The sequence below is a fragment of the Lepus europaeus genome, chromosome 4 (assembly GCF_033115175.1).
Source record: "Lepus europaeus isolate LE1 chromosome 4, mLepTim1.pri, whole genome shotgun sequence".
Classification (NCBI taxonomy): Eukaryota; Metazoa; Chordata; class Mammalia; order Lagomorpha; family Leporidae; genus Lepus; species Lepus europaeus.
The window spans coordinates 146199792-146227248 of record NC_084830.1 but is presented as its reverse complement, the minus strand read 5'-3'; the positions used below and the strand labels follow the sequence as shown (position 1 = coordinate 146227248).

At 48.3% G+C, this 27457-nt stretch overlaps 4 protein-coding genes across 14 annotated transcripts in view; 2 read left to right on the top strand and 2 right to left on the bottom strand.

The window, feature by feature from the left end:
- Nucleotides 1-3517: 3517 nt before the first annotated feature.
- Nucleotides 3518-14836, bottom strand: GDF9 (growth differentiation factor 9). Of its 8 annotated transcripts, none has more exons than XM_062189177.1 (4): nucleotides 14722-14836; nucleotides 6786-6974; nucleotides 6025-6335; nucleotides 3518-4846 (listed from the first exon to the last, which is right to left on the bottom strand). In XM_062189177.1, the coding sequence occupies exons 2-4, from the start codon at nucleotides 6884-6886 to the stop codon at nucleotides 3885-3887; spliced, it is 1374 nt and encodes a 457-aa protein (XP_062045161.1). In that variant the 5' UTR covers nucleotides 6887-6974; nucleotides 14722-14836; the 3' UTR covers nucleotides 3518-3884. The 8 variants fall into 8 exon arrangements, 7 of the variants coding, with proteins under 7 accessions (XP_062045161.1, XP_062045157.1, XP_062045159.1 ...); XM_062189173.1 differs by lacking the exon at nucleotides 14722-14836 and adding an exon at nucleotides 11196-11870 and having other exon boundaries at nucleotides 6786-7482; XM_062189175.1 differs by lacking the exon at nucleotides 14722-14836 and adding an exon at nucleotides 11196-11870.
- On the top strand, nucleotides 12142-13375 carry LOC133758590 (cytochrome b-c1 complex subunit 8). 2 transcript variants are annotated; one of them, XM_062189772.1, is made up of 3 exons: nucleotides 12142-12212; nucleotides 12362-12528; nucleotides 12947-13375. In XM_062189772.1, the coding sequence occupies exons 2-3, from the start codon at nucleotides 12375-12377 to the stop codon at nucleotides 13039-13041; spliced, it is 249 nt and encodes an 82-aa protein (XP_062045756.1). In that variant the 5' UTR covers nucleotides 12142-12212; nucleotides 12362-12374; the 3' UTR covers nucleotides 13042-13375. The 2 variants fall into 2 exon arrangements, with proteins under 2 accessions (XP_062045756.1, XP_062045754.1); XM_062189770.1 differs by having other exon boundaries at nucleotides 12152-12229.
- Nucleotides 14837-19644: 4808 nt separating the features above from the next.
- LEAP2 (liver enriched antimicrobial peptide 2) lies at nucleotides 19645-20512 on the top strand. Its single transcript, XM_062189769.1, has 3 exons — nucleotides 19645-19751; nucleotides 19899-20038; nucleotides 20225-20512. The coding sequence occupies exons 1-3, from the start codon at nucleotides 19695-19697 to the stop codon at nucleotides 20259-20261; spliced, it is 234 nt and encodes a 77-aa protein (XP_062045753.1). The 5' UTR covers nucleotides 19645-19694; the 3' UTR covers nucleotides 20262-20512.
- A 2008-nt stretch (nucleotides 20513-22520) lies between these two features.
- The window catches only part of AFF4 (ALF transcription elongation factor 4), a 99213-nt gene continuing 94276 nt past the window's right edge, over nucleotides 22521-27457 (bottom strand). For all 3 annotated transcript variants that reach the window (XM_062189172.1, XM_062189170.1, XM_062189171.1), the window contains one exon: nucleotides 22521-26765. In XM_062189172.1, the coding sequence (XP_062045156.1) occupies nucleotides 26638-26765 (128 nt within the window). In that variant the 3' untranslated portion in view covers nucleotides 22521-26637. The remainder of the gene's footprint in view (nucleotides 26766-27457) is intronic.

Below are 27457 nucleotides of genomic sequence, written 5' to 3'. Positions count from 1 at the left end.
AGGAGCACTAGCAGGGAATTGGATCTCAATTGGAGCAGCCAGGACTCCAATTGGCCTCCATATCAGATGGCAGCACTGTTAGCCAAAGCTGAACCCACTACTCAACGGTGCCAGCCCACATGATCCATTTGAAAGCAACTGTGCATCATTACCAATAATCGTGCCCTTTCCATTCCATGAAGTTTTTTTTTTATCCTCAACAATGACAAAATGGGGATGGCACTGTGGCATAGCGGGCTATGCCTGCAGCACTGGCATCCCCTATGGGCACCAGTTTGAATCCTGGCTGCTCCTCTTCCGACCCCCACTCTGCTATGGCCTGGGAAAGCAGAGGAAGATGGCCCAAGTGCTTGGGCCCCTGCATCCACATGGGAGACCCAAAAGTAGCTCCTGGCTTTGGATTGCCCCAGCTCTGGCCATCTTGACCATTTAGAGAGTCCATTAGTGGATTGAAGACCTGTCTCTTTCTAACTCTGCCTCTCAAATACATCTTTTTTTAAAAAAAAGACAGAAGGTGGTAGAAAATCTTTGAAACAACATTCAGCTCTCAGTCTTCGACTTTCAACCTCACAAAATAGTTATCTCTCTCTCAAATGACATGATATAGCAATGTTATTAAGCTACAGAATTCTTGGACCCCTCAATTTTTAGTTCCACTTCTGAAAAAACCTTTTCAGGGCCAGCACTGTGCTGTAGTGGTTACAATTTTGATAAGGATATTTTACCTCAACAATAAAAATGTGATCCACAGAATGGTAAAGATTTGGAAATACTATCTCAGAAGAGACTTTGGTCTGAAATACGATCAAATTCTGTAACCAAAAAAAAAAAAAAAAAAGATAACCTGCTAAGAGAACAGTCAAAAGGAACCTGACAGACATTTCCTCCAACACTCATGGCTGGGGCAGGCATTGTGGTGCAAGAGGTCAAGCCGTCGATTGGGACATAACAACCCCAATCTGAACGTCAGTTAGCCTCCCCCTCCTCTGCTTCCATTCCAGCTCTTGCTCAACGGCCTGGGAAGGCAGCAGATGATGACTCCAATACTTTTACACTTGATCTTAGCCAAAAAGCTGAGAAGCAATTGACTCAAGTACTTTTGTCCCTGCCCTGAGCTGGGCTTTCTGACCTGTGGCTTTGGCCTTGCTCAGTCCCAGATGTTGCAGGCATTTGGGAATTAAACCTCCGGCTCAACAATCTCTTTCTCTCTCTTGGTCTTTGCCACTCTACCTATCAAGCAAATGAATCGAAGAGAAAAAAAAAAATACAAGTGGCTGACAAACCCTAACAAAGACACACCATATCATTATCTGAGGAATGCACATCAAAATCATAGTGAGATATCATTTCATACCACTTGGACAGCTAGAATAAAAAAATTCAGTCTTGCCAGCGCCGCGGCTCACTAGGCTAATCCTCCGCCTTGCGGCGCCGGCACACCGGATTCTAGTCCTGGTCGGGGTGCCGGATTCTGTTCCGGTTGCCCCTCTTCCAGGCCAGCTCTCTGCTGTGGCCAGGGAGTGCAGTGGAGGATGGCCCAAGTTCTTGGGCCCTGCACCCCATGGGAGACCAGAAGCAGCTGGCTCCTGCCATTGGATCAGCACGGTGCGCCGGCTGCAGCGCACTGGCCGCGGCGGCCATTGGAGGGTGAACCAACGGCAAAGGAAGACCTTTCTCTCTGTCTCTCTCACTGTCCACTCTGCCTGTCAAAACAAACAAACAAACAAAACAAAAAACAGTCTCAAGGATGCAGTCAATTCAGAACCCATGGTGGGAATATAAAGCAGTGCAACTGCTTGGGAAAACAGACAAGCAGTTCTGAACCTCAGATGTACCCCATGACTCAGCAATTCCATTCCCAGGTATACTGTCTACCAGGATTACACACAACAGCCAAAGCATGGAAACAATCTAAGTAGCCATCAACAGCCAAACAGATAAACAAAACTGCGTATGACCCTACAATGGAATGTTCTTCACCAACCAAAAAAAATGAAGTTTTGACACATGCTGCTACGTCAAAGAACCACGAGAACATGCTACGTGAAAGCCAGGCCTGAGAAGCCACCTAGCATATGATCTCATTCATACCAAGTCCACAGTAAGGCAACCTCAAGCCAGGTTACCGATTGCTTCGAGCTTGGAGTCGGACACGACAGGGTCTAGGGAGGTACACAGCTAAAGCATATGGCTTTCATTTTCAACTGATGAAAACGTTCTAAAATTCATGATGCTAGTAGTGTTCTACCTTTGTGATTGTATTATAAGCCACTGAGTTATACTAAGTGGGCCAATTATCTTGTATGGTGATTAAATCTCATCAAGCTTAGAAACTAGAATCAAGAAAAGATCATTTACAAAAAGGGCCATTATTTCTTGCTTCTAGGGATAACTTTTGGGTTGTAGACTAGGGCTGTAAAAACCCAAACACAGAAGTCACTCCATCAGCCCTATGTGTGTGTACCCAGGGCTCTCAGGGTAGGGAGTATATTAAAACTCATAGATGAGGATGCTTCAAAACGTTCACGGAAAATGGGATTCAAATCCGTGTTAATTTTGTTACAACAGACCCTTGAAATCCCGGGCGAGCTTTTCCATCCAGCTAGCTTTTCTGAATGCCCCTCTAACAGCCCTTGTATCTACCTAAAGCTCTTTGGTAGTAAAACCCCCTTCACTACCAGTTTAGCTTAGGAGGAACTACCCTAAGCCCACCTGGAAAACCACCTGTCTATACACTGTGGAAGGCGTTAACTCAAGGCAGTCTGTCAACTCCCCCACCTGCCCCAACAAAAGCCTTCTCCAAGGTCAGAGCTTTCAGATCAAACAGGAGACAATGCATCGTAAGTCTCGAATGCAGCTTTGCTCAGAACAATCTGCACAGCAGTTTCCTCTCAATGAGTGGGACAAATGTTCTATTATTGTGTGTGAGGCGGCTGATCCATGCAAGGCAGTGAATGAGCAGAGCTGGTGTACTGTGCAGCAAGCACACCAAGACCACAGAAACGGTCCCCTGCTTGCTCTCCTCGTCAGTCTCCCTTCATCAGGATGGAGGTCAGAAGCTAGCCTTCCTTTCACTCTGCCAACAAGTTCAACAGCTCAGCCCAGGCCAGCTTTTAGCAACTCTCTGGAATGATCACTTAAAAGTAATCTTTAGGCCAGCACTGCGGATCACTAGGCTAATCCTCCACTTGCAGTGCCGGCACACCGGGTTCTAGTCCTGGTCAGGGTGCCAGATTCTGTCCCAGTTGCCCCTCTTCCAGTCCAGCTCTCTGCTGTGGCCCGGGAAGGCAGTGGAGGATGGCCCAAGTACTTGGGCCCTGCACCCCATGGGAGACCAGGATAAGCACCTGGCTCCTGGCTTTGGACCAGCACGGTGTGCTGGCCACAGTGGCCATTGGCGGGGTGTGAACCAACGGCAAAGGAAGACCTTTCTCTGTCTCACTGTCCACTCTGCCGCCCAAAAAAATAAGAAAAAAAAAGTAATTTTAATACAACATACACACAAAACTATGCCATTGAAATTAATTTATTCTTCCATTAAGACTACAATAATCAGGGTTATCAATGCAGAGTTGCCATTGCACCCAAAATTAATTCTAATATTTTTTCATCAAAATTAAGATATTTATGAAAAAGAAAAACACTCAGTAAGAAAAAATTAAATTTCCCCCAAATAATGTTTCACTTAAATGTGGAAATAGGCCAATAGCAACGATTCCCTTTGCACTGAAAGATGCCACGCCATTTACTCATCTGCACATGCCCTCTTCATACAACACGCCAGCTCACATGTGACCTAGGAAGCTTTCTCCACAAGGTTCAGATAGGCGCCCAGCACTCACTCTGCCCAACAGGCTCACGGCAGTAGTCTGGAGAAGCACATGCTAACGACAGGTGCACTTGGTAGCTATCATATCTTCATACTCTTTGTAGGCAATGGAGCCGCCGGGCTCAATGGTCAGAACACTCAGGGGGCTGTATCTGGCAGGTACACACGACGGCCTCGGCACCGAGGAGTCGAGCTTCTCGTAGATGATGTTCTGCACCACGGTGTGAACCGGAGAGCCATACCGGTGCCCGACGGCCCTGGGACAGTCCCCCTTACAGTATCGAGGGTTGTACCTGTGTGGCGCCACGATCCAGTTGTCCCATTTCAGCTGACTGAAGCTAAGGCGAAAGTCATGGAGCTCACACTCATCCTGGGGAAAGACAAACTGTTTGAAGTATTCACTCAGATTTAAAGAAGCTGTAACCAGGGGCTGCTTCAGTTGAGAGCCGACGGCAGCCTGACCTCTCTGACGCCTGGACGACCTGCCCACCTGCGCAGCCTCTTCTCCTGCCCCAGGGGCAGGCCGACTTTGCTGCTGGAGACCCCGTGAAGGCCTCCTTCTGTAGGGTAGGGAATACCACCCGTGATAGGCCTGTGCACTGGTGTCATTCAAATACAAGATCAGGGAGGCGGACGCTAGCCCAGTTAGGTTCAAGGGACCCTCCTGTGCAGTGGGACGCTGCTGCTCGTCTTTCACACAAGTGCAGTTTCCAGACAGGTGCACGTGGCTCTCACTGGAGGCCACGAGAGGCTCAAGGAGTGGGGTCACGTCTATCTCAGCCCACTTGTGTTTCTTCCTAAATTCAAACCGTGACTGCAAGGTGAATGGGCGTGGAGTCGCTGCCTGCGTCTCGCTGCAAGTCCCTGGTTCCTTCATCACCAGGCTGCACACACACTGCACAGCGCTCGAGAAAGAGACGGAGCTGTCGAGAGTGTAGAGCAGGACCGACTTGATCAGGTGTTCCACGGCAGTAACACGATCCAGGTTAAACAGCAGGTCCACGGACGGCAGGACTCCTGCAGAAACACAAGCCACCAGCAGCGCTTGAGTGGCAACCCCACACACAGGCAGTCAGGAAGCAGCACTAGGGCACTTCACAAGGCTCAGGGAAAACCCAAATGGAAAGCTTATGTTAGTGCAAAGGAATGCAAAGATCTGCGGATTTTGTTGTTGTTGTTATTGTTAAGAATACACATTTTCCACAAACTTTCTGAAGGCCCCTGATGCTTTGTAGTATGTGCTGCCCACCCCCCAATTTCCCTAAGCCACAAAGACACGGGGAGGGGTGGTGGAGGGTTAATAAATATGGCAGAGACCATGGACACCACCACTAATTCCCAGCAGCCACAACCGGCCATTTCGTCTCCACCAACTCGGCACGCTTTGGGGATGAACTGACGTTAACAGGGCATCATTACATCATCCTGAGGTTTCAGTCTTCGTCATTTGCTCCGAACACCAAGGACACTCATCAAGGAAGTAATTTTTCATGGAGATCCTCCAGACGGAAAATGGTAGTTAAAAACGCCATCAGTCTTTTTTCAAGAAGGCAGATGCCTTAGGCCCCGACTGAATGAAGCCGATTCAAAACTCAGTTGTCCAAGTTAATGTAGAACACTTGGGTTGGAAAACCGCAGGGACAATCAAGAACCAGTGAAATCGGGGATTCAGGAAGCAGGGAGGGTTTCCATCAGCCACGACCGCCCGGCTGAGTTAGAAACCGGCTCAAGCCGGTACGGCACAGAGCATTTGCTCCCCCCTCACACACTGCAGATGGGGCAACTTGTTACAAACACCTTGTTCTCCCCGACACCAACTGCCCCACGTGGGGACGGCAGCGCTCCTCTCATGCCCTGGTTCACGCACACACACAGGTGTGAGGGATGGTGCAGATGCATTTCTGGGCCAACAGCTCCGCAGACCAGAGAGAGAGACGGTAACCTTCTCCACCAGTTCTAGCCCCGAGCAAACCTCACCTGGCTGGGAAACTCTTATCATACGAGCCCACCTCAACGATGAGAGCATGAGTGAGAAGCAGAAGATCAAGTGCCAGACCTGTTTGGCTGTCAATCTCACACAAATATGCAATTCAAAGGCAAGGCTCAGCTCCTTTCTGTAACTGAAATGCAGAAGCTTCTAAGAGGTTCCCGCTACACACGGACCCCCCCCCCCCCCCCCATCTGCTCTTACACACCTGTTTCCTGACGTCCTGGAGCCTGCTTCTGCTGGACCCAGGGTGTGAAGAGTCGAACTGTGTTGTAGAGGTGACTTCTGTTGGCTTTAGGAATCCCCTCCTTCGTAGCGTAAGCCTTGTAAAGCTTCTTCATGTACTGCAACGCTCTGGAGTCCGGCTGCAGCCTAGGGGCCTCACCTCGCCCATCAGACAGAACTTTGAAGAGAGGCGGAAGGAGGCCAGGTCGGTCTCTCCCATCTGCAGGCCACAACGAGGACCAAGGCTCAACCTCAGACTCCAACGCAGCATTGGCGGCAACCCAAGCTTCTGCCCTGGGAGGGTGAGAACCAAAGCAAGCTGAAAAACACATGCAGGCAAAACAGCAAAACCACAGAAGGAATTTGCTGGGAAGTGCCATGGCTGGGGAGAACTAGCAAGGAAAACATCTCCCCATGCCAGTCTCCTCCCCAAAGGCCAGGAAGGCCCTGGCTTGGTCTCTTAAATAAATTTTAGGTGTGTGCGTGGAGTAGCCTCCCTTTTGTAATCAGACCTCAAGGACGCCTAGCTGAAGGTGATTTTTATCAGCTCTATGCCAGCCAGCTGATGCTGTCCTTTATCTAATGGATGCTCATTAGATACAGATTGATTTCATCATTTAGTGTTCCTCTCCCTCAACCATCACCACCCACCCCGGCATTTACTGAAAACTCATTGTTTTACCAATGGACTAGCTATACAGCTGGGAGTCCAAGGAACACAGAGGAATGACCTTCAAATTAAACCTTTCATCGTTTTTGTTTCTTCTGGAGACAGCAAGGTTCTTAAAACGGTCCTTAGGTGCTTGATGAAATGGCCAGGGCATGTGGAAAGGCTCAGGATTCATGACACTCAGATGTGCTGTCTGCTCTCCCTCGGCGCAGTCGCTCCCACTTCCAGGTGCTCAGGGTAAGTCATCCTGTCCTGCGTGGTGCCTCAGAGGGTGAGAGGAAGTCACAATGGGTCTAACCATTCCAGAGCACGCAACAGTGAGCTTGCCCGGTCCTTCCAGGCGGCTGAGGACAAAACACGTACTGGGAGCACGGCAGTTATCCTGGTGGTGTACTTTGAAGTGGGGGAGCTCCCACTTTTAAAGCCTAGGATCTCGACCACCTTCCGCTGCCTAATGTGCCTGTGTATAAACATTTTTTTGAGGGGCCAGCACCATGGCTCACTTGGTTAATCCTCTGTCTATGGCACGGGCATCTCATATGGGCACCGGGTTCTAGACCCAGTTGCTCCTCTTCCAGTCCAGCTCTCTGCCGTGGCCCGGGAAGGCAGTGGAGGATGGCCCAAGTGCTTGGGCCCTGCACCCGCATGGGAGACCAGGGGGAAACACCTGGCACCTGGCTTCGGATCAGAGCAGCGCGCTGGCCGCAGCAGCCATTTGGGGGGTGAACCAACGGAAGAAAGATCTTTCTCTGTCTCTCTCTCACACTAACTCTGTCAAATAAAAAACAATTGTTTTGAAAGGTTTTGAGATGTTTGCAGATGCTGCAAAGTAATGTTTTATTTTTTACTAATCACCCAAATGGTGGTAGGATTCACTACAGTATTTTTCTCTTTAGGTGTTGTATTTTATGTTCTTGTCTTGGAGCTGAGATGGGGCCAGGCATATTTTAAAAAATGAGACAAAGATGCGTCATGAAAAACTGAGCTAGGAGAATACCAAGGGCCACACTGAGGGAGACTGTTGGCAGAAAGTCAACCAACCTATAGTCATGGTTCCATACACAAAACCAGTTTGTGCAGTATTTAGATTAATAAAACTGATTATATGGTTATAAAATGTGTTTGCTGTCTACAGGGGCTAGCGCTGGGGCATAGGTTAAGCATATGGGCACTGGTTTAGGTCCCACTTCTGATCGAGCTCCCTGTTAATTCACTTGGGAAAGCAGTGGATGGCCCAAGTACTTGGGCCCCTGCATCTGGGAAGGAGCTCCTGGCTTCAGCCTGGCCCAGCCCCTGCCATTTGCAGCCATTTGGGGAGTGAACCACAGGAAGAAAGCTCTCTCTCTATCGCTGTATCTCTGCCTTTCAAATAAATAAATAAATCTTAAAAAAAAAAAAAATGTGGCTGGCGCCGCGGCTCAATAGGCTAATCCACCTGCGGCGCCGGCACACCGGGTTCTAGTCCCGGTCAGGGCGCCGGATTCTGTCCCGGTTGCTCCTCTTCCAGGCCAGCTCTCTGCTGTGGCCCGGGAAGGCAGTGGAGGATGGCCCAAGTGCTTGGGCCCTGCACCCACATAGGAGACCAGGAGAAGCACCTGGCTCCTGGCTTCGGATCAGCATGAATCACCGGCCGCAGCACGCCAGCCGCGGTGGCCATTGGAGGGTGAACCAACGGCAAAAGGAAGACCTTTCTGTCTCTCTCTCACTGTCCACTCTGCCTGTCAAAAATTAAAAAAATAATAAAAAAAAATAAAAAAGTTTGCTGTCAGCCAAACTTCCCTGATCTGAGGCGAGTAAGCAAGGTTATAAAACTGCTGGGTGAGCGTTTAGGTCTAGAGTACCTATGGCCAACACTTGTGCTAACAAAACATGCAGAGTAGAAGCGAGTGCGACGAGCAGCACCGTGCACTTGGGGGAAACACATGCCATAGCCCCTGCCTCCCTCCTTGGGCAGGAGGAGGAATTCGGGCTGCGAGACGCCGCCACTCCCAGGCCAGAGCACACGGCTGTGCTGTGGAGACGGCCCCTTCTCTCCCTCATCCACCACCAACAGTGTTCACTGAGTGCTTGACGATGACGCCATGACTGCCGAGGCTGCACTGGGGGGGATGTTTGTATTTCCTCTTTTAATTAACATTTTTTAAACAGACACACAAACTGTGGCTATTATGGGGTACACATATACATTGTGTTATAGCCAATCGGGGTAAATATATTAATCCAAGTATTTAACATTTTTTGTGTCCACTGCCTTCTCCATCCTCTGGTAGCCACTGTATGAGAGCACCTATATTTTAGACTCAGTTGAGATCACACGCCATTTGCCTTTCTCTGCTTGGCTTATTTCACTTAACATAATGACTTGCAATTGCATCCATGTTGTTGTGAATGACAAGATGGCATCCTTTTTGATGGCTGAGTAATACTGTATTATGTATTTGCATGTTTCCTTTAGTCCTTCATCAGCTGATGGACACCCAGGTCGTTTCCAATGCAATGTTAATAAAGTCCATATGTAACAAGTCAATAGCTAACACACTGAATGGGGGACAACTGGAGGCTTGATCTTAAGACCAGGAACAAGACAAGGAAGCTCACTTTCACCACGTACATTCAACATAGTGCTGGAAGTCCCAGTTGGAGCAACTGGCCAAGACAGAAATATCTATCTGAACTGAAAAAGAGGAAGTCAGACTGTCACTGTAGATGACATGTTCCTATGCAGAAACACACCAAGACTCCACCAAAAAGCTGTTAGAACTAATGAATAAATTCAGCAAAGCTGCAGGATATAAAGTCAATAGCACAGGCCTGGCATGGTGGCACAGCGGCTTAAGCTGCTGGTTAGTATGCCTGGCCTGCATCTCAGCTGTGCTGTTTCTGATCCAGCTTCCTGCTAATACACTTGAGAAGGCTGTGGAAGATGGCCCAAATTGTTGGGTCCCTGCCATTCAGTTGGGAAATCCCAATGGAGTTCCTGGCTCCTGGTGGTCCAGCCCTGGCTACTGTGGCCACTTGGGGAAGTGAACCAATGCATGGAAGATCTCTCTCTCTCTCTCTTGTTCTGCCTTCCAAATAAGTAAACGCCTCTTAAGAAATCAGCAGCATTGGGGCCGTTGTTGTGGCATAGCAGGTTAACCTGCCACCTGCGACGCCAGCAACCCATATGGACACTGGTTTGAGCCGCGGTTGTTCCACTTTCCATCCAGTTCCCTGCTAATGTGCCTGGGAAAGCAGAGGAAGATGACCCAATTACTTGGGCCCCTGAACTCCTATGGGAGACTTAGTTGAAGATCTTGGCTCCTGGCTTCTGCACGGCCTAGCCCTGGCCAAGCCCTGGCCATTGCAGCCATGTGGGCAGTGATGAGGGGATGGAAGATCCCTCTCTAACTTTGCCTTTCAATAAACAAATAAATCTTTTTTTTTTTTTTTTAATTTGACATATAGAGTTAGACAGTGAGAGGGAGAGACAGAGAGAAAAGTCTTCCTTCCGTTGGTTCACCACTCAAATGGCCGCTACGGCCAGAGCTACTCTGATTTGAAGCCAGGTGCCAGGTGTTTCCTCCTGGTCCCCCATGTGGGTGCAGGGCCCAAGCACCTGGGCCATCCTCCACTGCCCTCCCGGGCCACAGCAGAGAGCTGGACTGGAAGAGGAGCAGCCGGACTAGAACCAGCACCCATATGGGATGCCGGAGCGCCGCAGGCAGAGGATTAACCAAGTGAGCCATGGAACCGGCCCCACTAAATAAATCTTTTAAAAAGTCAGTACCACTAAACTGTTGAAATCTTTATACTAAATTGATCTTCTGTATATAAAGAGAATTGAAAATGAATCTTGATGTGAATGGAAGGGGAGAGGGAGTGGGAGAGGGGAGGGTTGCGGGTGGGAGGGAAGTTATGGGAGGGGGAAGCCATTGTAATCCATAAGCTGTACACTGGAAATTTATATTCATTAAATAAAAGTTAAAAAAAAAGGAATGCAAAACACACACACACACACACACAAAGTCAGTAGCACTGTTATATACCAATAGCGAATCATCTGAAACAGAAAGAAACCAATCCCATTTTTAAAAGGTACAAAAATGTATAAATAAATAAAACATCTAGAAATACATCTCCCAGGTTGAGGTGAAAGATCTCAACAATGAAAACTGTTAAGTTATTGATGAAGGAAATTGAAGAGGGCACAAAACAATGGAAAGACGTTTCACGTTCAGAGACTGGAAGAATCATTATTATTAAAATGTTAAAATGCTACTCAAAGTGATTTACAGATTCATTGACATCTTACTAAAATCCCAATGATTTTCATAGAACTAGAAAAAAACACTACTGAAATTTATACGGAACCACAAAAATCTCTAAGAAGCCAAAATGACCTAGAGCAAAAAGAACAAAGCAGGAAACACTACACTACATAGCTTTAAAATTTATTATCAAGCTACAGTAATTACAACAGCATGGTATGGGCAGAAACATACCTACAAGCCAATGGAGAAGACTCTAGAAAGAAATCCAGGCATATAGAGCCAGCAGATCTCCGACAGAGGTGCCAAGAACATGAATTAGCAGCACAGCGTTTTTAACAAATAGTGCTGGGAAAATTTCATGTCCACATGCAGAAGAATGAAACTACGTACAAAAAAATCAACTCAAAATGAACTGAAGGCCTAACTATGAGGCCTGAAACTTTCAAGCTGTTAGAAGAAGGCGGAGGCAAAGCACTTCGGGACACTGGGATGCTCCACTGTTTTCCAGATCGGATCCCAACAGCACAGGGAGTGAAGGCAAGACACGGGAACAGGTGGACTTCGTCAAACTGAAGGGGAGAAGACACTGCGGGCTGCACCTCTGACAGGGGGTGTCACACCCAGAACACAAAGGCAGGCAACAGCAGACGACCCGAGCGGCCACTTCCGAGGACGGACCGCGCGCCCACGCGTGTGGAGAGGAGGCTCCGCCTCAGCACCGCACCCTCACCCTGAGGCTGCACCTCAGGAACCGTGAGGGAAACGCCCGCCCGAACCCCCGCGGCAGTGCTGCCCGGCTGGCACCCTACGGCCCCGCGGGCCCTCGCGGGCCTCCACCCGGGGCGAGCGGGACCCGTGTGAGGCGCGGCGCCGGCACGTCCGAGCCCGAGGCCGCCACAGGCCCGAGACCGGCGCCGCGCTCCGCCAGGCCGGCTGGCCCGGCCTCGTCACCTCCGCGTCCCTCCCCCGGCCCGAGCACCGGCCGCCTCCTGCCCGGCCCCTACGTCCCTGAGGCGAGGAACGGACGCCTCCCGGGCCGGCCGCGCTGCAGGCCCCTCCCCCGGCCCGACACCGGCTCGACCGGGCAGGCCACTTCTCTCTAGAACGGGGGGGACAACGGCGTCTTCCCCCGCAGACAGCCACAAAATGGTACCGCCCGGAAGTTCGCTCAGGGCCCCCGAGAGCGGCTTCCGCTTCTGCCGGAAGTGACGCACGGAGGCGGCTCGCTCCCTGAGCTTGGAGGGCGAGGTGACCCTGGTGTGGAGGTGGGGGCAGGTGGCGTGGTTCTGATGGTCCCGGGCGGGTGAGGGTGCGCGGTGCTGCCCGGGCTGGGCCTCTGGTGCTGCGCCGCGTGCCGAGGCTGAGCCCCGCGCGCCTGTCCGCCTTGCGTCCCACAGGGCCGCCGCCACCATGGGCCGCGAGTTTGGGAACCTGACGCGGGTGCGGCATGTGATCAGCTACAGCTTGTCGCCCTTCGAGCAGCGCGCCTTCCCGCACTTCTTCAGCAAGGGCATCCCCAACCTGCTGCGCCGCACCCGGGAGTCCGTGCTTCGCGTGGTGCCGCGTGAGTGTCGGGGCCGGGCGGGGGCCGGTCGTGTCGCCCCCAGCCTGGCAGCGGGACCTGGCCGTGCGCGGCCTCGGGTCACCTGCAGACACCGCCGGCTGCCCCCGAGGCCCTCTCTGTCCACCCCTCTTGCCGGTGGTGAAGGCTTTTTGGGTGACGTGTGTGCAGCAGAGGGTGGTGGTCGTTGGGGACATGGCGACGGTGCCCTGACCCCGCGAAGGGTGCGCCCGTTTGGGGCCGGCGACCCTTACCGCGCGTACCCCGTCCAGTTTCCTGTTTAATGTGCAGCGGGGCGAGGTGAGGGCGCTTCGGTCACCCCTAAGGTGACCCATAAGGGGTGCGGACAGCCCCTCTCTTGAGACCGCGGGGGCTGGAGGGCGGGGTGCCCCGTGCTCACTCTCCCTTTTGGTTCCCAAAGCATTTGTCGTGTTTTACCTTATCTACACCTGGGGGAACGAGGAGTTTGAGAAATCCAAGAGGAAGAATCCCGCTGCCTACGAACATGACAAGTGAGCCAGCGGTCCGGAGGGCGCTTTCCCTCGGGAGAGGAGCCCGCGCTGTCGCGGCTGAAGACGCCATAAACGCCTCTGGGCTGCCCTGTTGTCCTTTTACGTGTGTGTGGCGGACTCTGGTGTGGCCGCTGCTGAACGCTATTCCAGTTACTGTTACCCCCGGCGCGCCCCTCCTCGGCAGGAAGCCTGAGCGGTCTCACCTGCTGGGGCTTTGGTGAAAGAACAGGGCCCACAGCTTGTTCTGTCAGCAACGAGAATGTCTGTGCGGCTTCCGGATTTGGGCTGTGACTTCCTGCTCCCAGAGGAACAATAAACTCCAGCCAGCGAGCACAGGACTGCGTGTACTCGAGCTTTCTTGGTTACACGATGCACTTGACATTTCACACCGCTGAGGTAGCGCTGTATGCGTGTGCAGAGGCAGCAGGTCGTTTGCCCAGTTGTTACACGGTGGGGCCTGGCACCGGAGGGTGGCTCCCTACAGTGATGCTGCGCCGCCTTGCCTCCCAAGCCCAGCGGGAGCTGGCGGCGAGGCCGGCTGGGAAGGGAGAGATGGGGTGACCCCTTGGCCTCTGCAGCAAGGGTCAGTGAACTCTGGCTCTGCTTACACTGGGAATCAGCAAGGGTTTCTAATCCTTTGTGGTCCGGAGAGCCTCGGGTACTTACTCTGGCCCTCTGTCAGAAAACCTTGCCCCTAGGTGGGCACTGTGGTGCAGCTAGGTAAGGTGCTGCCAGCCTGGTTCAAGTCCTGGCTGCTCAGCTTCTGGTCCAGCTTCCTGCTAATGTGCCTGGGAAGGCCCCAGGTGGTTGCCCCAGTCTGTCTGTGGCACAACACTGGTCCCCATAATTTTTTTAAAAAGATTTATTTATTTAAAAGGAGAGAGAGAGTCTTCCATCTACTGGTTCATTCCCCAGATGGCTGCAACTGCTGGAGCTGTGCAATTCGAAGCCCATATAGGATGCCAGCACTGCAGGCAGCGGCTGTACTGCATTTATGTTCACTGCTGTGTATTTTGGCAGTGCCACTACCATCTCTCTTTTTTTTTTTTTTAACGATTTATTTATTTCAAAGGCAGAGAGAGGTCTTCCATCCTCTGATTCACTCCCCAAATGGCCTCAATGGCTTGAGCTGGGCCAATCCAAAGTCAGGAGCCAGGAGCTTCTTCTGAGTCTCCCACACTTTCCCAGGCCATAGCAGAGAGCTGGATTGGAAGTGGAGCAGCTGGGACTCAAACCGGTGCCCATATGGGGTGCCTGCACTGCAGGTGGCCATTTTACCTGCTGTGCCACAGTGCCAGCCCCCACTTCATCTTTTAAGAAAAAAAGGTTTATGATCCCGCTCTAGAGCCTTTGAATTACCTTTTTTTTTTTGACAGGCAGAGTTAAGACAGTGAGAAAGAGAAAGGTCTCCCTTCCATTGGTTCACCCTCCAATGGCCGCTGCGGCTGGCGCATCGTGCTGATCCAAAGCCAGGAGCCAGGTGCTTCTCCTGGTCTCCCATGCGGGTGCAGGGCCCAAGCACTTGGGCCATCCTCCACTGCCTTCCCGGGCCACAGCAGAGAGCTGGCCTGGAAGAGGAGCAACCGGGACAGAATCCGGCGCCCAAACCAGGACTAGAATCCGGGGTGCCGGCGCAACAGGCAGAGGATTAGCCTGGTGAGGCACTGCGCCGGCCTTGAATTACCTTTTGAGTAGGAAGAGTGCTGCTTTCTTCATCCGGAGATAATGGTGATAGGTGTGGTTGGCAGTTTGTGCTCCTGCTGTCATTTTGGAACCCTCTAAGGATGCTTCCTGCTCGTTAGCAGCTCTCACAGGCAGGCTCAGGCTGAACTCCCTCCCCGCCACTCCCTTTTATAGATTATTTTAAATAGTTGGGGGAGAAAGCACTTCTGTCCCCTGGTTCATTGACCACAAAGGCTGGGACTGGGCCAGGCTGAAGCCAGGAGCCAAGAATTCCATCCCAGTCTCCCAGATGGGTGGTAGAGGCTCAGGCACTCAGGCCATCTGCTGCTGCTTCCCCAGGGTGCATTAGCAGGAATGGAAGTAGAGCAGCTGGGACCTGAACCATTGCTCAGTGTGCAGTTACGATGTTACAGGCGGCAGCTTTAGCCTGCTCTACCACAAAGCTGGCCCCATATTTTCCCTTATTTTAATGACTGCTATGGCTTTTCTCTTTTTTTTGAAGATTTCTTTATTTGAAATAGTTACATGGAGAGATTTATCCATGCATACCAGCCCCGGTATGCTTTTTTTTTTTTTTTTTTTTTTTAAGATTTATTTATTTGAGAGGCAGTTACAGAGAGAGTGGTCTTCCATCTCTGGTTCACTCCTCAATTGGTTGCAATGGCTGGAGCTGGGCAATCCAAAGTCAGGAGCCAGGAGCTTCTTCCTGGTCTCTCATGCGAGTTCAAGGGCCCAAGAACTTGAGTCATCTTACACTGCTTCCCAAGACCATTAGCAGGGAGCTGGAGAGGTAGAGCAGCTGGGACCCAAACCAGTGCCCATATGGGATGCTAGTGCTGCAGGTGAGGTGTAACGTGCTACACCACAATGCTGGACCCCCAGTAATGCTTTTTAAGAATCAAAATTAAGGGTGGACATTTAATCTAGTGTTTAAATAGGAGTCGAGACCCACCTCTCCCCAAACAACTCCTCAGTTGGAGTACCTGGGTTCCACACCTGCCTCTACCTTCCTGCGAATGCAGACCCTGGGAGGCACCTGTGATGGCTCAAGTGATTGGATTCCTGCCACCAGCCCTGGGAAGTGAACCTGCAGAAGGGAACTCGAAAGTACTAAACAAAGTCCAATATCAAACTACTTTAAAATCCAAGAAAAATTGCACTGATTCTAAGGCAGGATGTGGGGCAGTGGCTGGGTCAGACAGTTGGACCCATACCTTAAGTGGTCATTTTGGGGATGGTCTCTTGGCATAATGAGTTGTCACTGCCTACAATGCCAGATCGAGTCTCGGCTGCTCCACTTCTGATCCAGCTCCCTGCTAATGTGTGTGGGAAAGCGGTGGAAGATGGCCCAAATGCTTGGGCCCTCACATCCACACGGGAGACCTGGCTGAAGCTCCAGGCTCCTGGCATTGGCCTGGTAAAACCCTGGCTGTAGGAGCCAGTTGGGGAATGAACCAGCAGATGGAAGCTCGCTCTAAATCTTGGAAATAAATGCAGTCACTTCCATGCTGTGATAGAGGCAAACAGCTGGCATTCTTCAGCTACGGGTGTCTCACTCAGAAAATGGGACTGTTAATACACAGTCCTTGGGGAGTGGAGATGGAGCAGTGAGTGACAGGTGTCTGGTAAGGTGGTGCAGGCTTCACAGGGGCAGCTGTCTGGGGAAACCTCAGGCATGGTCCGATCTCCCTGTGTGGCTCTTTGTTCACATTTATTCACAGGTCTTGCAACATGCTTGAGAATCGATGAGCGCTGCACAACTGAAAACAGTGTCAATTCAGCCAGCCTTGCCCTGCAGATCAGGCAGCGCTGCCAGCTGGGGGAGGTCCCTAAGGGGCTGGCTGTCCTCTCCTGTCTTCCTGGCCTTGTCTTACCCTTGGCCGATGTCTGTGTGCCTCTTTGAGTCCTTTGGCGATACCAGCTCTAAAGAAGCAACCTCACCCTCACTCCTCAGCCCAGCCCAGGCACTGCGCCTGCTCATCTGAGTTCTCTGTGTCCCAGGAGTGCTCTCTGAGAACCCTGGTTTCGGCCCCACAAGCCGTGTTTGGCTCACATGTTAAAGGCTGCTCTGAGCCTGTCTCACCCAGGGGCTTCCCTAAGCTGCAGGGATGTCAGCCGTGGCCTGGGCACTGAGGCAGCCGGGGTGTGCAATGTGGTGAGCTGTCATAGCTCGGTGCTTCTGAACTGGACGGGCGATCTGCGATGTTTTTAGGGACTTGAGAAAGGCCTTTTTAATGACAGCTGTGCGGGGCCTCACTGCCTATGAGCTGATTACCTGGAGCCCCCAGCCCTGGGTGTGGCTGCCTCACTTCTGCTGGCCTACTTGGCTCCATTACCCTTCTTCTCCCACGTTTCTCTGGATGAAGCTCTCTTCAGTCAGCCAACACAGATCCCAGGGTGCAGGTCTACCTGGTGCAGGCCCACAAGTCCGTGCCCATTCCAGCCAGCAAAAAAAGCAAATACACTTTGCCCCTGCATTGAAATTTTACCTGGAAAAGTTTTCCCGTTTCAGTCTTTCATCTTTTATTAGGCTCCTCCTGCTCAGGGACAACAGAAGTTTCCAGTTACCACCGGTCCTAATGATCCGCCCTCTGCCTGGAAAGAGTCTGAAACAGCAGCTCCGGTATCCTCAGCCTGTTTCTCCCCTTACAACCCAGGCCCCCACCTCTGACGCAGAGTCCCCGTGAGCAGAGTCCAGAGAGGCCAAGCTCTCAGCTAGCAAACTTCCAGGGTCATTTCTTTATGTAAATGCATCATTCCTACATCCAAATGTCAGTCCTGGGGAGGCTCCAGGTCTACTCTCTCACGGATAGAACCACAGACTGAAGCCCCAGGTGGACAGGGCTGGCCTAGCTCAGCCCTAGGCTGTGGATCCCAGGCTCCTGCCTCGCAGTCGAGCAACTTCTCAAGACTGGCGTTGTTGAGGGCTGCTGAAGCCCTTGTTGGAAGGAGGAGCATGTAGTTACGTCTGTACACTCAGCAAAAGACTTGATTTGCAGAGGGCATGAATTTAAAAAATTAGAAACTGGCCTCCCTTCACTCTCGAGGCTAAGAGATAGCTGTGGACAACTGCTGTCAATTCAGTTGTGTGCTGCTTTGCTTCTAAGTTTGGTTTTTGCTCTGAATTTAATGTAACTAAAACAACTTCCCAGCTCATGTTCGTGGATGCTGAAATGCCCTCCACAGACACTGATGGGTTTTGCGTCTTTTGGGAAGGTGGTGGCCAAAAAAGGCAGAGGCTCCAGCTGCGAAGGCTTCTGCAGTGCTGCACCCCTGGGGAGGGTGGCTCTTTTTCCCATCTGCACAAGGGGCCCAGGACTCCACACTCCTTCCTGGACTGCGGCGTAGGCATGACATGTGAACTTAAAAGCCTAGTTTGTGCTCAGAATGCAGGGCCAGAAGTGGAAGGCTAGAAGAAACCCCACCTCCAGATCCCACGTGGCATGTCACCAAGGCTGCTGGGGTGGCGAAGGGGAGGCTGGCACCGAGTCTACAGACCCAGCTGGCTCCAGGACATCACGTTGTTCAGTCTTTTGCTTATCTAATCAGATTTGTGTTCTTTACCCAGTGTTCACTCGGTTATCACACAACCTCTTTGCGACCCTGCTAAAGTTCCTTAACAGGCTTCCTCTCCAGAGCTATCTGTATCCAAGCTCAGGACAGGGAGGGAGCAGCTCGCTCATCTTCCATCTGCAGAACTGTCAGGAGGGCTTGGTATATAGTTTACCCGTCAGTGTACCTCAAGTCTAAGCAGTGGTTGCATGGTCCTGAGAGGACAGGGACTATGTCAAACTGATCTGTGAAGTCACATTTCACCCCCTCCTCCCTTAGCAACAAGCAACACTACTGGCCTGGCTGCAGGACTGCTGGTGGCCCATCCTGCTCCCCCCTCAGCTGTGCAGTATCTCATCTACTGTTCCTTGGGGTAAGAGAGCAAGCAGGCTCTCACCTGAACACCTAACCTGGGAGGACGGGAAGAGCTGTGGGATGAGGTGTGGCTAAGTGTTTAGTGAGAAACCAAGCGGACATCTCGTTGTAGGTCTTGGCTTACCCTTCCAGGTTACAGCAAGATGTAGATCTATGGATGTTTTGGACTTTGAGACAGCTCAGCCTTACACCTGCTGCCCTGAGGCTGCTGGAAGGAAATGGCCCCAGGGAACTCCTGGGAAGAAAGCCCCATGAATCAAGGCTCCCAGAAGCACTTGCCATTCTACAAGTTCAGCCACTGAGCTCCATCCTGGAGCTCCTGCTACCTCCTCATCCATGTTTTAAAAAGTAAAACCACCTATAACCATTCATTCAACTCACCCCTGGCTCCACTAAGTCCTACTTCAGTCCTCACAGCCCTGCGAGAGGGCAGGCAGGGAGGCCAGACAGCTGGGTCTTCATTCTGCTAGGAGAATGAAATGGCATCGTCAGGCTGACAGTTCATACATGCAGTGGGGGGTCCAGGGCACTGCAGCTCACAACTGCCTAAGTCCCCCCGTCCTGTGTGTGGGAGGCGAGGGCCATGGCCAGCTAACCGCCTGTACACAGTAACCAGTGCTTCCTTCCCAGACAAGGCCACAAGAGGTCAACAGTATTTCTGAAGATTTCATTGTTAGAATTCTATTTTGATGAGAGTGATCTCATTGAGCTATTTTGGAACAGAAACGTGGCCAGGTGCCTTGCCTCCCTCAGTGGTTTCACGTGGCTTTCAAAGGGAGTGCTGACTTTTGGGAAAATGGGTGAAAAAGTCCAGGCCAGCAATGCCACCACTCAAAGTCCAGATGAGGGATCAGTCAATACAATGTGCCTGAAAGGCAACTCCTGAGCACATTCCTCTGGTAGACATTAACTTATTAAACTGATCCTGATTACAAATACAAACTTTGCCCCCATCTCACCTGGCAACCACGGAGGAGGCAGACATCAGTCTATAAAAGAAAGTGGGAGCTGTCCGTGGCTCTCAGGCTCCGACATCGTCCCTCTAAGATGTGGCACCTCAAACTCTTTGCAGTGCTCATGATCTGCCTGTTGCTGTTGGGCCAGGTAAGCAGGGTTCTGGGTGTGGCAGTGTGGAAATGGCAATGGCAGTGGCTCCTCTGCCTTGAGTGTCCTTGGCAATGACCATTTTCCAAGGTGTGCAGCAGGGTGTCACCTCTCCCCTTAAGGGGTAAATCTGCTTTTGCTCTACAGGTAGATGGCTCCCCAGTACCAGAGCTGAGCTCAGCAAAGAGGCGGCCACAGAGAATGACCCCGTTTTGGAGAGGGGTCTCCCTCAGGCCCATTGGAGCCTCGTGTCGGGACAATGCTGAGTGTGTCACAAGGCTATGCAGGTACTCCGTGAGCCTGGAGCTGGGAAAGAGGAGTGCCTGGGAGGGCTGGGGTTAGGAAGTGAGCCCTGGGAAAGGGTGAGGCCTCCTATCGCCCGTCTTCCCTAAGACTCGATCGATGGAGGCGCAGCAGAGGTGGCTCTGGACGCTCCTAGACCCGATGTCTTAAGTTGTTTTCCTTTCCCCTAGAAAAAGACGCTGCTCCCTGAGTGTGGCCCAGGAATGATGTCCACTCTAGGGGAAGAGAGGACAGCAGTCACCTCTGACAATGCTCCGTTCTATGGAATGTTGACTAACTATGTTCTGGCTGGAGATGTCCAAGTGAAGCAACCTTGTGTTTTTAATATTTAAAGACAGATGCTTTAAACTGGTCTCCATTTCTTCTTAGAATGCTGACATATGGATGAACATAACTAACCTTTACAATTTAGAGTTTATTTTTCTATGGATACTATTAAATGTCTCGTCGAAACTTTGGCAGTTGGAGTCCAAGCTTCTGAGGGGGCTCAATGCGTCTACTATAGCAAAACCCCAGCATCCATACAGTGTGGCGAGAGGTAACATTTTTTCAAAAATCTCATAAAGAACACAATGGCAGTTTAAAGGCAAAAACCTAGCAATAGCTACTTAGTCGTGGCAAGTCCACACACTGTGGCCCTTCGCTCCACATGCAGAACTTGGGGAGGGGGGGCGGGTGTCACAAATGGGCAGGATTGGGCCCAGCTTTCTTCTTGACTGCATGAGCATGAGGAGGAACTGGCAGAAACAACTGGTTTCATAACATCACAAAAGCTCAAACCACCAAGAACACCTAAAGGACTTGGGGTTCCTGCTGGGGCAGGGTGAATTTTGGTCTGTGCATAAGGACCCACAGCTGGCATGTTCAGAATTTCTGTAGTCAGAAAGTGAGACTGGGAGGACCAGATCCATGGAGAAACCCTAAAAGGCAAAACAGGAACTGCACGAAAAGACAGAGTATGAGCTGAGAAAGAGCACAGTGTACACAGACTTTAATACAGAAAATCTATTTGATATTTATTAAACTTAGTTTCTCCAGCTATGGTTTGGCATTATACAAAGCATCTTAATGACACAGTAGAGTTAAAAAGATCTTTACAAATTGAAATGTGATACCCTTGTCTCCAAATATTTTAATTGCCATAAATTTGTTTAAAAATACACATTAAACGCATGTTTGACACTCTAAACTTTCTATAATCTCAATACCACAAAATACATATAATATACTATACAGATGTGGAAAAATCTAGTTAGTATATAATACTTTGCTCACCATTAACAGCTTTCTTATGTGAAATGCACATACTGACTTAGAAATCCTAGCTTTTGAACCCCAAAGTACCTCTGAAATTTTAATGTATTGTAACATATAAAAAACACAGTATATAATTGAAATTTTGGTTGAAAATGTCAGATACCTAGATATTTGAGATAAAAGAAATGCAGAACATCTGGGTCATGTACAAAACAAAGGCGTCCTCCCAGTCACGAACAGTACCTTTCCGCTGAGTCAACAGGCTTTAAGTTTATCAACAGTATCATCTCCCCTCCAAACCCTCCCCAAATATCAAACCATTATTTACCAAATAATTTTAATTTCAAATAAAAGGACTTTTCAATAAATATATAAGCATTTCCATCCTCCATATACAAAGTTTCTTAAAACCACTCAAAACGGAGGCTAGACAGAAAGTTTCATTTTTATAACTGTGCTTACCAACCCCGTATTTGGCCCCCAAAGGTGGTGCCTTTCCAGGTACTGCCAACTGGGCCAGCTTTGTTGGTGAGCCCCACCCTCCCACCCCAATCCCAGTACTGTTGAATGCTCATGTCAGTGATTTGCCAGGTGCGTGCAAAACGTTGTAAAATGGGGACACTTCTTAAACAGCAACAACAAACTCAACAGTATAGGTAACCACGGCACTGATTTGAAAGGCAGTATTTTCAAAAAGCTATTCTCCAGAGAGGAACACAGAAAACCCCAATGATTAAAAGCTGAAAAGAAACCTCACATGGAAGCAGTAAGAGGTCAAACCGAGTATCACTAGAACTTCTAGACGGGAGCTTTTCTATGCTCGTTCAGGAAGCTTTAAGAATGGCGATTTCTACTCAGCTGGACAGTGGTGGTAGAGCGATGCTGCATTCCTGGACTCAGCTCCTTACAAGGACACTTGAGGCTGCCAGTTTTAGGCTGCTTACTAGGATTTATAGGACTCAGTTTAGACAACCAGATACCTTATCCTGTGACCAAATTCCACTAAAAGAAGAGAATTAGCCACTTCTCCCATCCCCTTTTCTGCAGACAGCACATTTTTTTCATTTGTTTGTTTACAATCAATCACAGGTTCACGTGAATAGGAACTAAAGACCAGTTTCCACTCTACCAAGTAATAACTTTCTTCCCGTCGTTTGCTTGGTTTTAGGGTCTAGGTCTAAACAGAATTTCTTCATTTGTGAGTATGTGAAAGATACTCTCACAAACACGACCAATTTGGCTTTTGTCCCTACACCTTCCAAGCCATTCAATGGTTAGCTCTTTTCTATTGATATTACTGAATAGCAACCTTAAATATGCAGTATTATTACTGGAAAAAATCTGCCTCTTCCACACACAATGATACACGAAGCTGAAATGAAAATCTGTGTTCCTTTCAATCCGGGAGTATGAGTTACAGGAGTCTATATGGATCTGAAATACTCTGGCTCCCCAAGTTACTTAGGTTTTTTGTAAAACCTAAGGCATCACAATCTGTCTAGAACACCCAGAATATGTCACCCCCAGGAGATGTTCCTGGGACCAGACACAATCTCCTATAAATCAAAAACACAATGAAGCCAGTTTGTTCAATTAGCGACTGGAAAATTAAAATTCTTCCCCCCCACCCCATAAGAGCCCTGTTACACTATAGAAGGGCTCAAATATATTTTAAAAGTTAATTTACTACAAATCATAGTAATTAAGCTTTAACAATCTAAAGGAATACACATTGCACCCTTGAACATTAATATTCAAGGTGTCAACAAGAAAGTGTCTTAGATCAATTTAATAAATAATGTGGAAATAGCTGCACTAAGCTAAAATACTAAACACACACATTTTGACGAACTAATTTCATGTTTTCATACATACATACATACATATATATAAAGTGTGTATGTGTACATAATTTTAAGATCCAAAGTTGCAGACCCTCATACCCGGAAGAGTGCACGGCGTACTCTCCTCCACACAACTAAGCATGTCTGAACCTTCCCCGTGTCCTGGCCTCTGGAGCCAGCACTTTCATTCGTTACAGGTGCCTTCCGTAGGCTCTTGCTTCACTGCAAGTTCATGTACCAAAGTTCCTGTCATTAAATACAAAATGATGCCTTCTGAGCTGGCTGATTAAACCTTTAATGAAAAAAACAAACAACAATTAAAACAAAAACAGTGACTCTAATAAAGCCGCAAGTATGTCACTCAAAGTACAGCCCAGATGCCTAGGGAGTCCCCAGTGCGAGAGCTCCCGGGAAGGATAGGCGTGCGTGGGCAGGCGCACGCGTTACCCTAAGCTGCTTTGATACTGGAGAATTTAATCAGTGGTGGACAATCTTCTCCACTCTTCAGCAACTATAGCTGTGAATTTATCTGAAGTATTCACTGCTTAAAAACTCAAGTCGTGGCTCCTTGCCAGAAAAAGGTGACGAGGCAAGGAATGGGCTGGATGCCGTCTAGACTGGAGCCTGGGCTGGGCTGTGGAAGCCTGAATCATCTGGGAGTGCTCCCCACAGCTCAGTCAGCTCGGGCAAGGCTACCGTGACAACTTCATCCCCCACGGTTCGCTGGTTGCCTGTAAAGAGTCCAGCTGTGTGGCCTGCTGCCTCCTGGCAAACAAGTGTGGTCTCAAAAGAGCAGTCAACAGAATACCTTTTGAAATAGCTGCTATTTCTATAATTTCTATGTATTAAGCCTAGGTTTCAGACTAAGTAAGTTTTTAGCCACTTGTCAAAATTTAGTTTTAAATGGTGAGGAGACCCTGAGGACACCTACTGAGGAGGGAGGAATGGGCACCTGTAAAGGAGTCCAAAGTCTGTGCCAGAGCAGATGACGACACAGAATGCTGGGAAAGACAGACGTGGGAGACAGGGAGGCATTTCCACAGACTACAACAGTGAAGACTCCACTGTTTAGGATGGGATTCTGATGCATTGCCCATTTCCACCTGCTGGGAAATACCCTCCACAATGAAAAGTTTGCAAAATTCATTTTCAAAGAATTGTTTTAAAGAGAAAATATCACAGAGCAGCACCATAAGATACGCAGGAAACTCGGCTTTAGGAAAATATCAGTGGGACACGAGAAGTGCTCTGGCTGCCTTTCAGGACACATAAGAGACTAGAACACACTGGGAACTCAGAGGTGCCCTGGGGGCTGCTGCTGCTCAAAGTTGAAAAGCCCAGACGATATTGATTCCATTTCTCAGACATCACAGCAGATTACAGAGTCAGAGAAATCAGAGGGCACGGCACACGTCTAACTTGATTAACAAGTTATTTCTCACTAAATAGCTATTATGATCACTGAGAAGTTCTCCTCTTAAGGAAAACTGTTTCAAGAACACACTGAAGTTACATCAGAAAGATTGAAGAGGCAATTTCTCCAAGGGAAAAACGTTAAATCCAACATAATTTATAGATTGCAATTGTCAATGATATATAAAAAATAACTTGAGGTACAAAACAGGTTAAGAACAGGCCACAGGACGATGAAATTTCACTAGTTTCAGAAAGAAGTGTAAAAGAGACTCAAACACACACAAAAAGATTCACTGCACCATTAAACTTTGAGATTTTCCATCCTGTCTTTTCCCTTTCCAATTTCAAGCCTTAGCAATCATCTACACTTAGTAGGGCAACCTTTTCTTCTGATTGGATGGATTCATTTTTGGAATGGGAAGAAGGACAAACTATTTTTTGAAGCAACATTACCCAACTGGTTAGACTAAGTCATTAGTACCAAAGCATTGGTTTTTTTGAAAAGACTGATGTGGCCCTAAGGGAAAATTTGAAAGGAAAGAGAATTTAACATTACTACAGAAGACCAACCACGTATGGATGATCTGCTTCTAGTGTAAAACTTCATCTGTAAACAATCTGTAGAGTTTTCATTTAAAGGTAAGATTTAAGGCACACTAGAGAAGATATGGGCACTAAAAACAAAATATGGAGCGTCCAGCTTTCACATGTGACTTCTCCATGTCCCTCGCAGGGAAAGGTACTTTGATATACAACACTCATGGGGCTGGTTTCTTAAGCTCTGCCCCAGGTCCCCTCCCCTTCCCAAGAGAGCTCATCATGAACCAAGTTAGGTACATGTCTAGTGTGAAATTTCTGATCCCATCAGAAACATACATCATTGATGAGGGCCTTCGTAACACAAAGGGAGCAAATACAAGATATATTTAAAAACTGAGAAAAATTCATCATCTCCACATTAGGTATTAGAACTGTAAGCTGTATAGCAAAAGCACACACACCAAAGCTCCAGCCCATCTCCACATCAGTCGCTGCACAAGCTCTTCTCAGAGCAGTGTAATCTACTATGGGAAAAAGTAATTTGAAAAGGGATTTTAACCTTCAAATATTATCAATTCAAGAGACACAGGCAACAACCCTCAGGAGCTGGATCTTTTTTTTTTTTCAGTAGTAACTTATTCTACTTCAATTAAGTGTCAAAGGATTAGCAACAAAAAGAACATACGGTTTTAATAAAATCCATACAGTTCAAGATTGTCCTTTTATGAAACTGTTCAAAATGATGTATTTCTCCTGGAAAGTTGCCTTTTCTCTTCTGTAATGCATTAAATGCAAATCATAGTCACCTTGTGATTGCTATAGTGTTATAAACACACATTCACAGTTTCTGAAATAATGCACACCAAATCAGACACATTTCATTTCACATCCACGTACAATGACATCTCTCATATTTAAGTGATTTTTCATGTGTAGAATATCCTTAATATTAAGCATCAATTCTACAATAATAAAATTGTAGTTAAGATCTGAAACAGTATCAGGTAGTAGGTACAGAAAGAACAGGTTCATATTTTAGATGAACCAACTCTTACTCTTAGAAGAGCTACCACAAAAGACATTATTAGGTAACAAACCTCCCCAAAGTATATAAATAAAAATGCCTACGTTAAATTTATGCTAAATATTCAACAGAGTAAATTTATAGGCAGAAATAGCAAGGTTTTAAACAAGCCCCAATCTGGGAACTTAAAAAATTAAAATAAATAAAATTTCATTGCATTAGTTATGAATCACAACTGGAATTCCAATCTTATTATAGATCACTAAAACCATCTTATAAGTGTGCTGCAGATTTAAAAGCATTTAAATAACTTTTCACATTGGGAATATTTAAAGGGTCAACTGACATGATGGTTTGAGTTATAAAAAACAACACATGAACCAAGGAGGAGAACACCATTCCCCATTCTTAGTGTCAACTAAGTGGCGTGTTATGGCAGTTTTCCTTTGTGATGTGACACAGTGTTGTGGAGAAAATCAGAGGCAACAAGAATACGTTCAGTTCAAGACATCAACTTGGTATCCTGGCGAAGCCAGTGCAGTCCCTGCCGGGTATAACGAACCAGATCTGTCATGATGCTTGCATTAAAGATGAGCGGGCCCATTACTTTATCCAGTTCAGCAAAGAATTCTAGAAACAAAGATATTTATTAAATAATGCACACTCTTTCGAATCACTGCTTTAAAATTTTGTATCTAGACCATAAAAGAGCATTTACATCAAATCAAAAATATTACTCTCTACACTAAAATATTACTGTTTATCTTTTAGAACAAAGCACCCCCTAGTCTCTCTAGTTATATTTGTTTCCTAATAATACAACATTTTCAACAGGATGCATGGTCAGGAATTAAGTGTTATACATACAAAAAGAATTCCACTGACAGAAATTATAAATTTCTATTATACAGTAAACATCATTAAATGGAGACCTAGTGTTACAACATACCATGTGATTACTTCAAAATATTGTCTGTTTTGTATGAAAAGCAAATGGCAGAAAAAAGGAAGATTACTTTTACCTGTTTCCCATAACAGCCCATGTGAGGTTAGATACTTAATGACAGCCTGTATCCAACCTTTCTGCTCTGTTTGTCATTCATCACTGATAAATTAAATGTCATATTTTCAGATTTTTTTAAATTAAAGTGATTGAAATAAGGATTCTTCCCGTATGAACAAATACAGGCTGTAAGCAAGCAATGAAGGGGTGGTGTGGAGGGAAGGAAGGAGCACGGCATCCTAAGGTTGGAGCCCAGTGTAACCTCTCCTATTAGTCAAACAAGGCAAGAAGTACCTAAACACTTGAGAGGACTCTCCCT

Coding starts and splice junctions, on each gene's coding strand:
- GDF9 (XM_062189177.1), bottom strand. CDS start 6,886: ATGAATCCTGAGCCTTTCCACATGCCCTGGCCATTTCATCAAGCACCT. Junction 6,336..6,785: donor AGAAACAAAAACGATGAAAG/GTTTAATTTGAA, acceptor TCACCCTCCCAG/GGCAGAAGCTTGGGTTGCCG. Junction 4,847..6,024: donor TCCAGGACGTCAGGAAACAG/GTGTGTAAGAGC, acceptor GTGTTTCTGCAG/GAGTCCTGCCGTCCGTGGAC.
- LOC133758590 (XM_062189772.1), top strand. CDS start 12,375: ATGGGCCGCGAGTTTGGGAACCTGACGCGGGTGCGGCATGTGATCAGC. Junction 12,529..12,946: donor CGTGCTTCGCGTGGTGCCGC/GTGAGTGTCGGG, acceptor TGGTTCCCAAAG/CATTTGTCGTGTTTTACCTT.
- LEAP2 (XM_062189769.1), top strand. CDS start 19,695: ATGTGGCACCTCAAACTCTTTGCAGTGCTCATGATCTGCCTGTTGCTG. Junction 19,752..19,898: donor GCCTGTTGCTGTTGGGCCAG/GTAAGCAGGGTT, acceptor TTTGCTCTACAG/GTAGATGGCTCCCCAGTACC. Junction 20,039..20,224: donor TGTGTCACAAGGCTATGCAG/GTACTCCGTGAG, acceptor CCTTTCCCCTAG/AAAAAGACGCTGCTCCCTGA.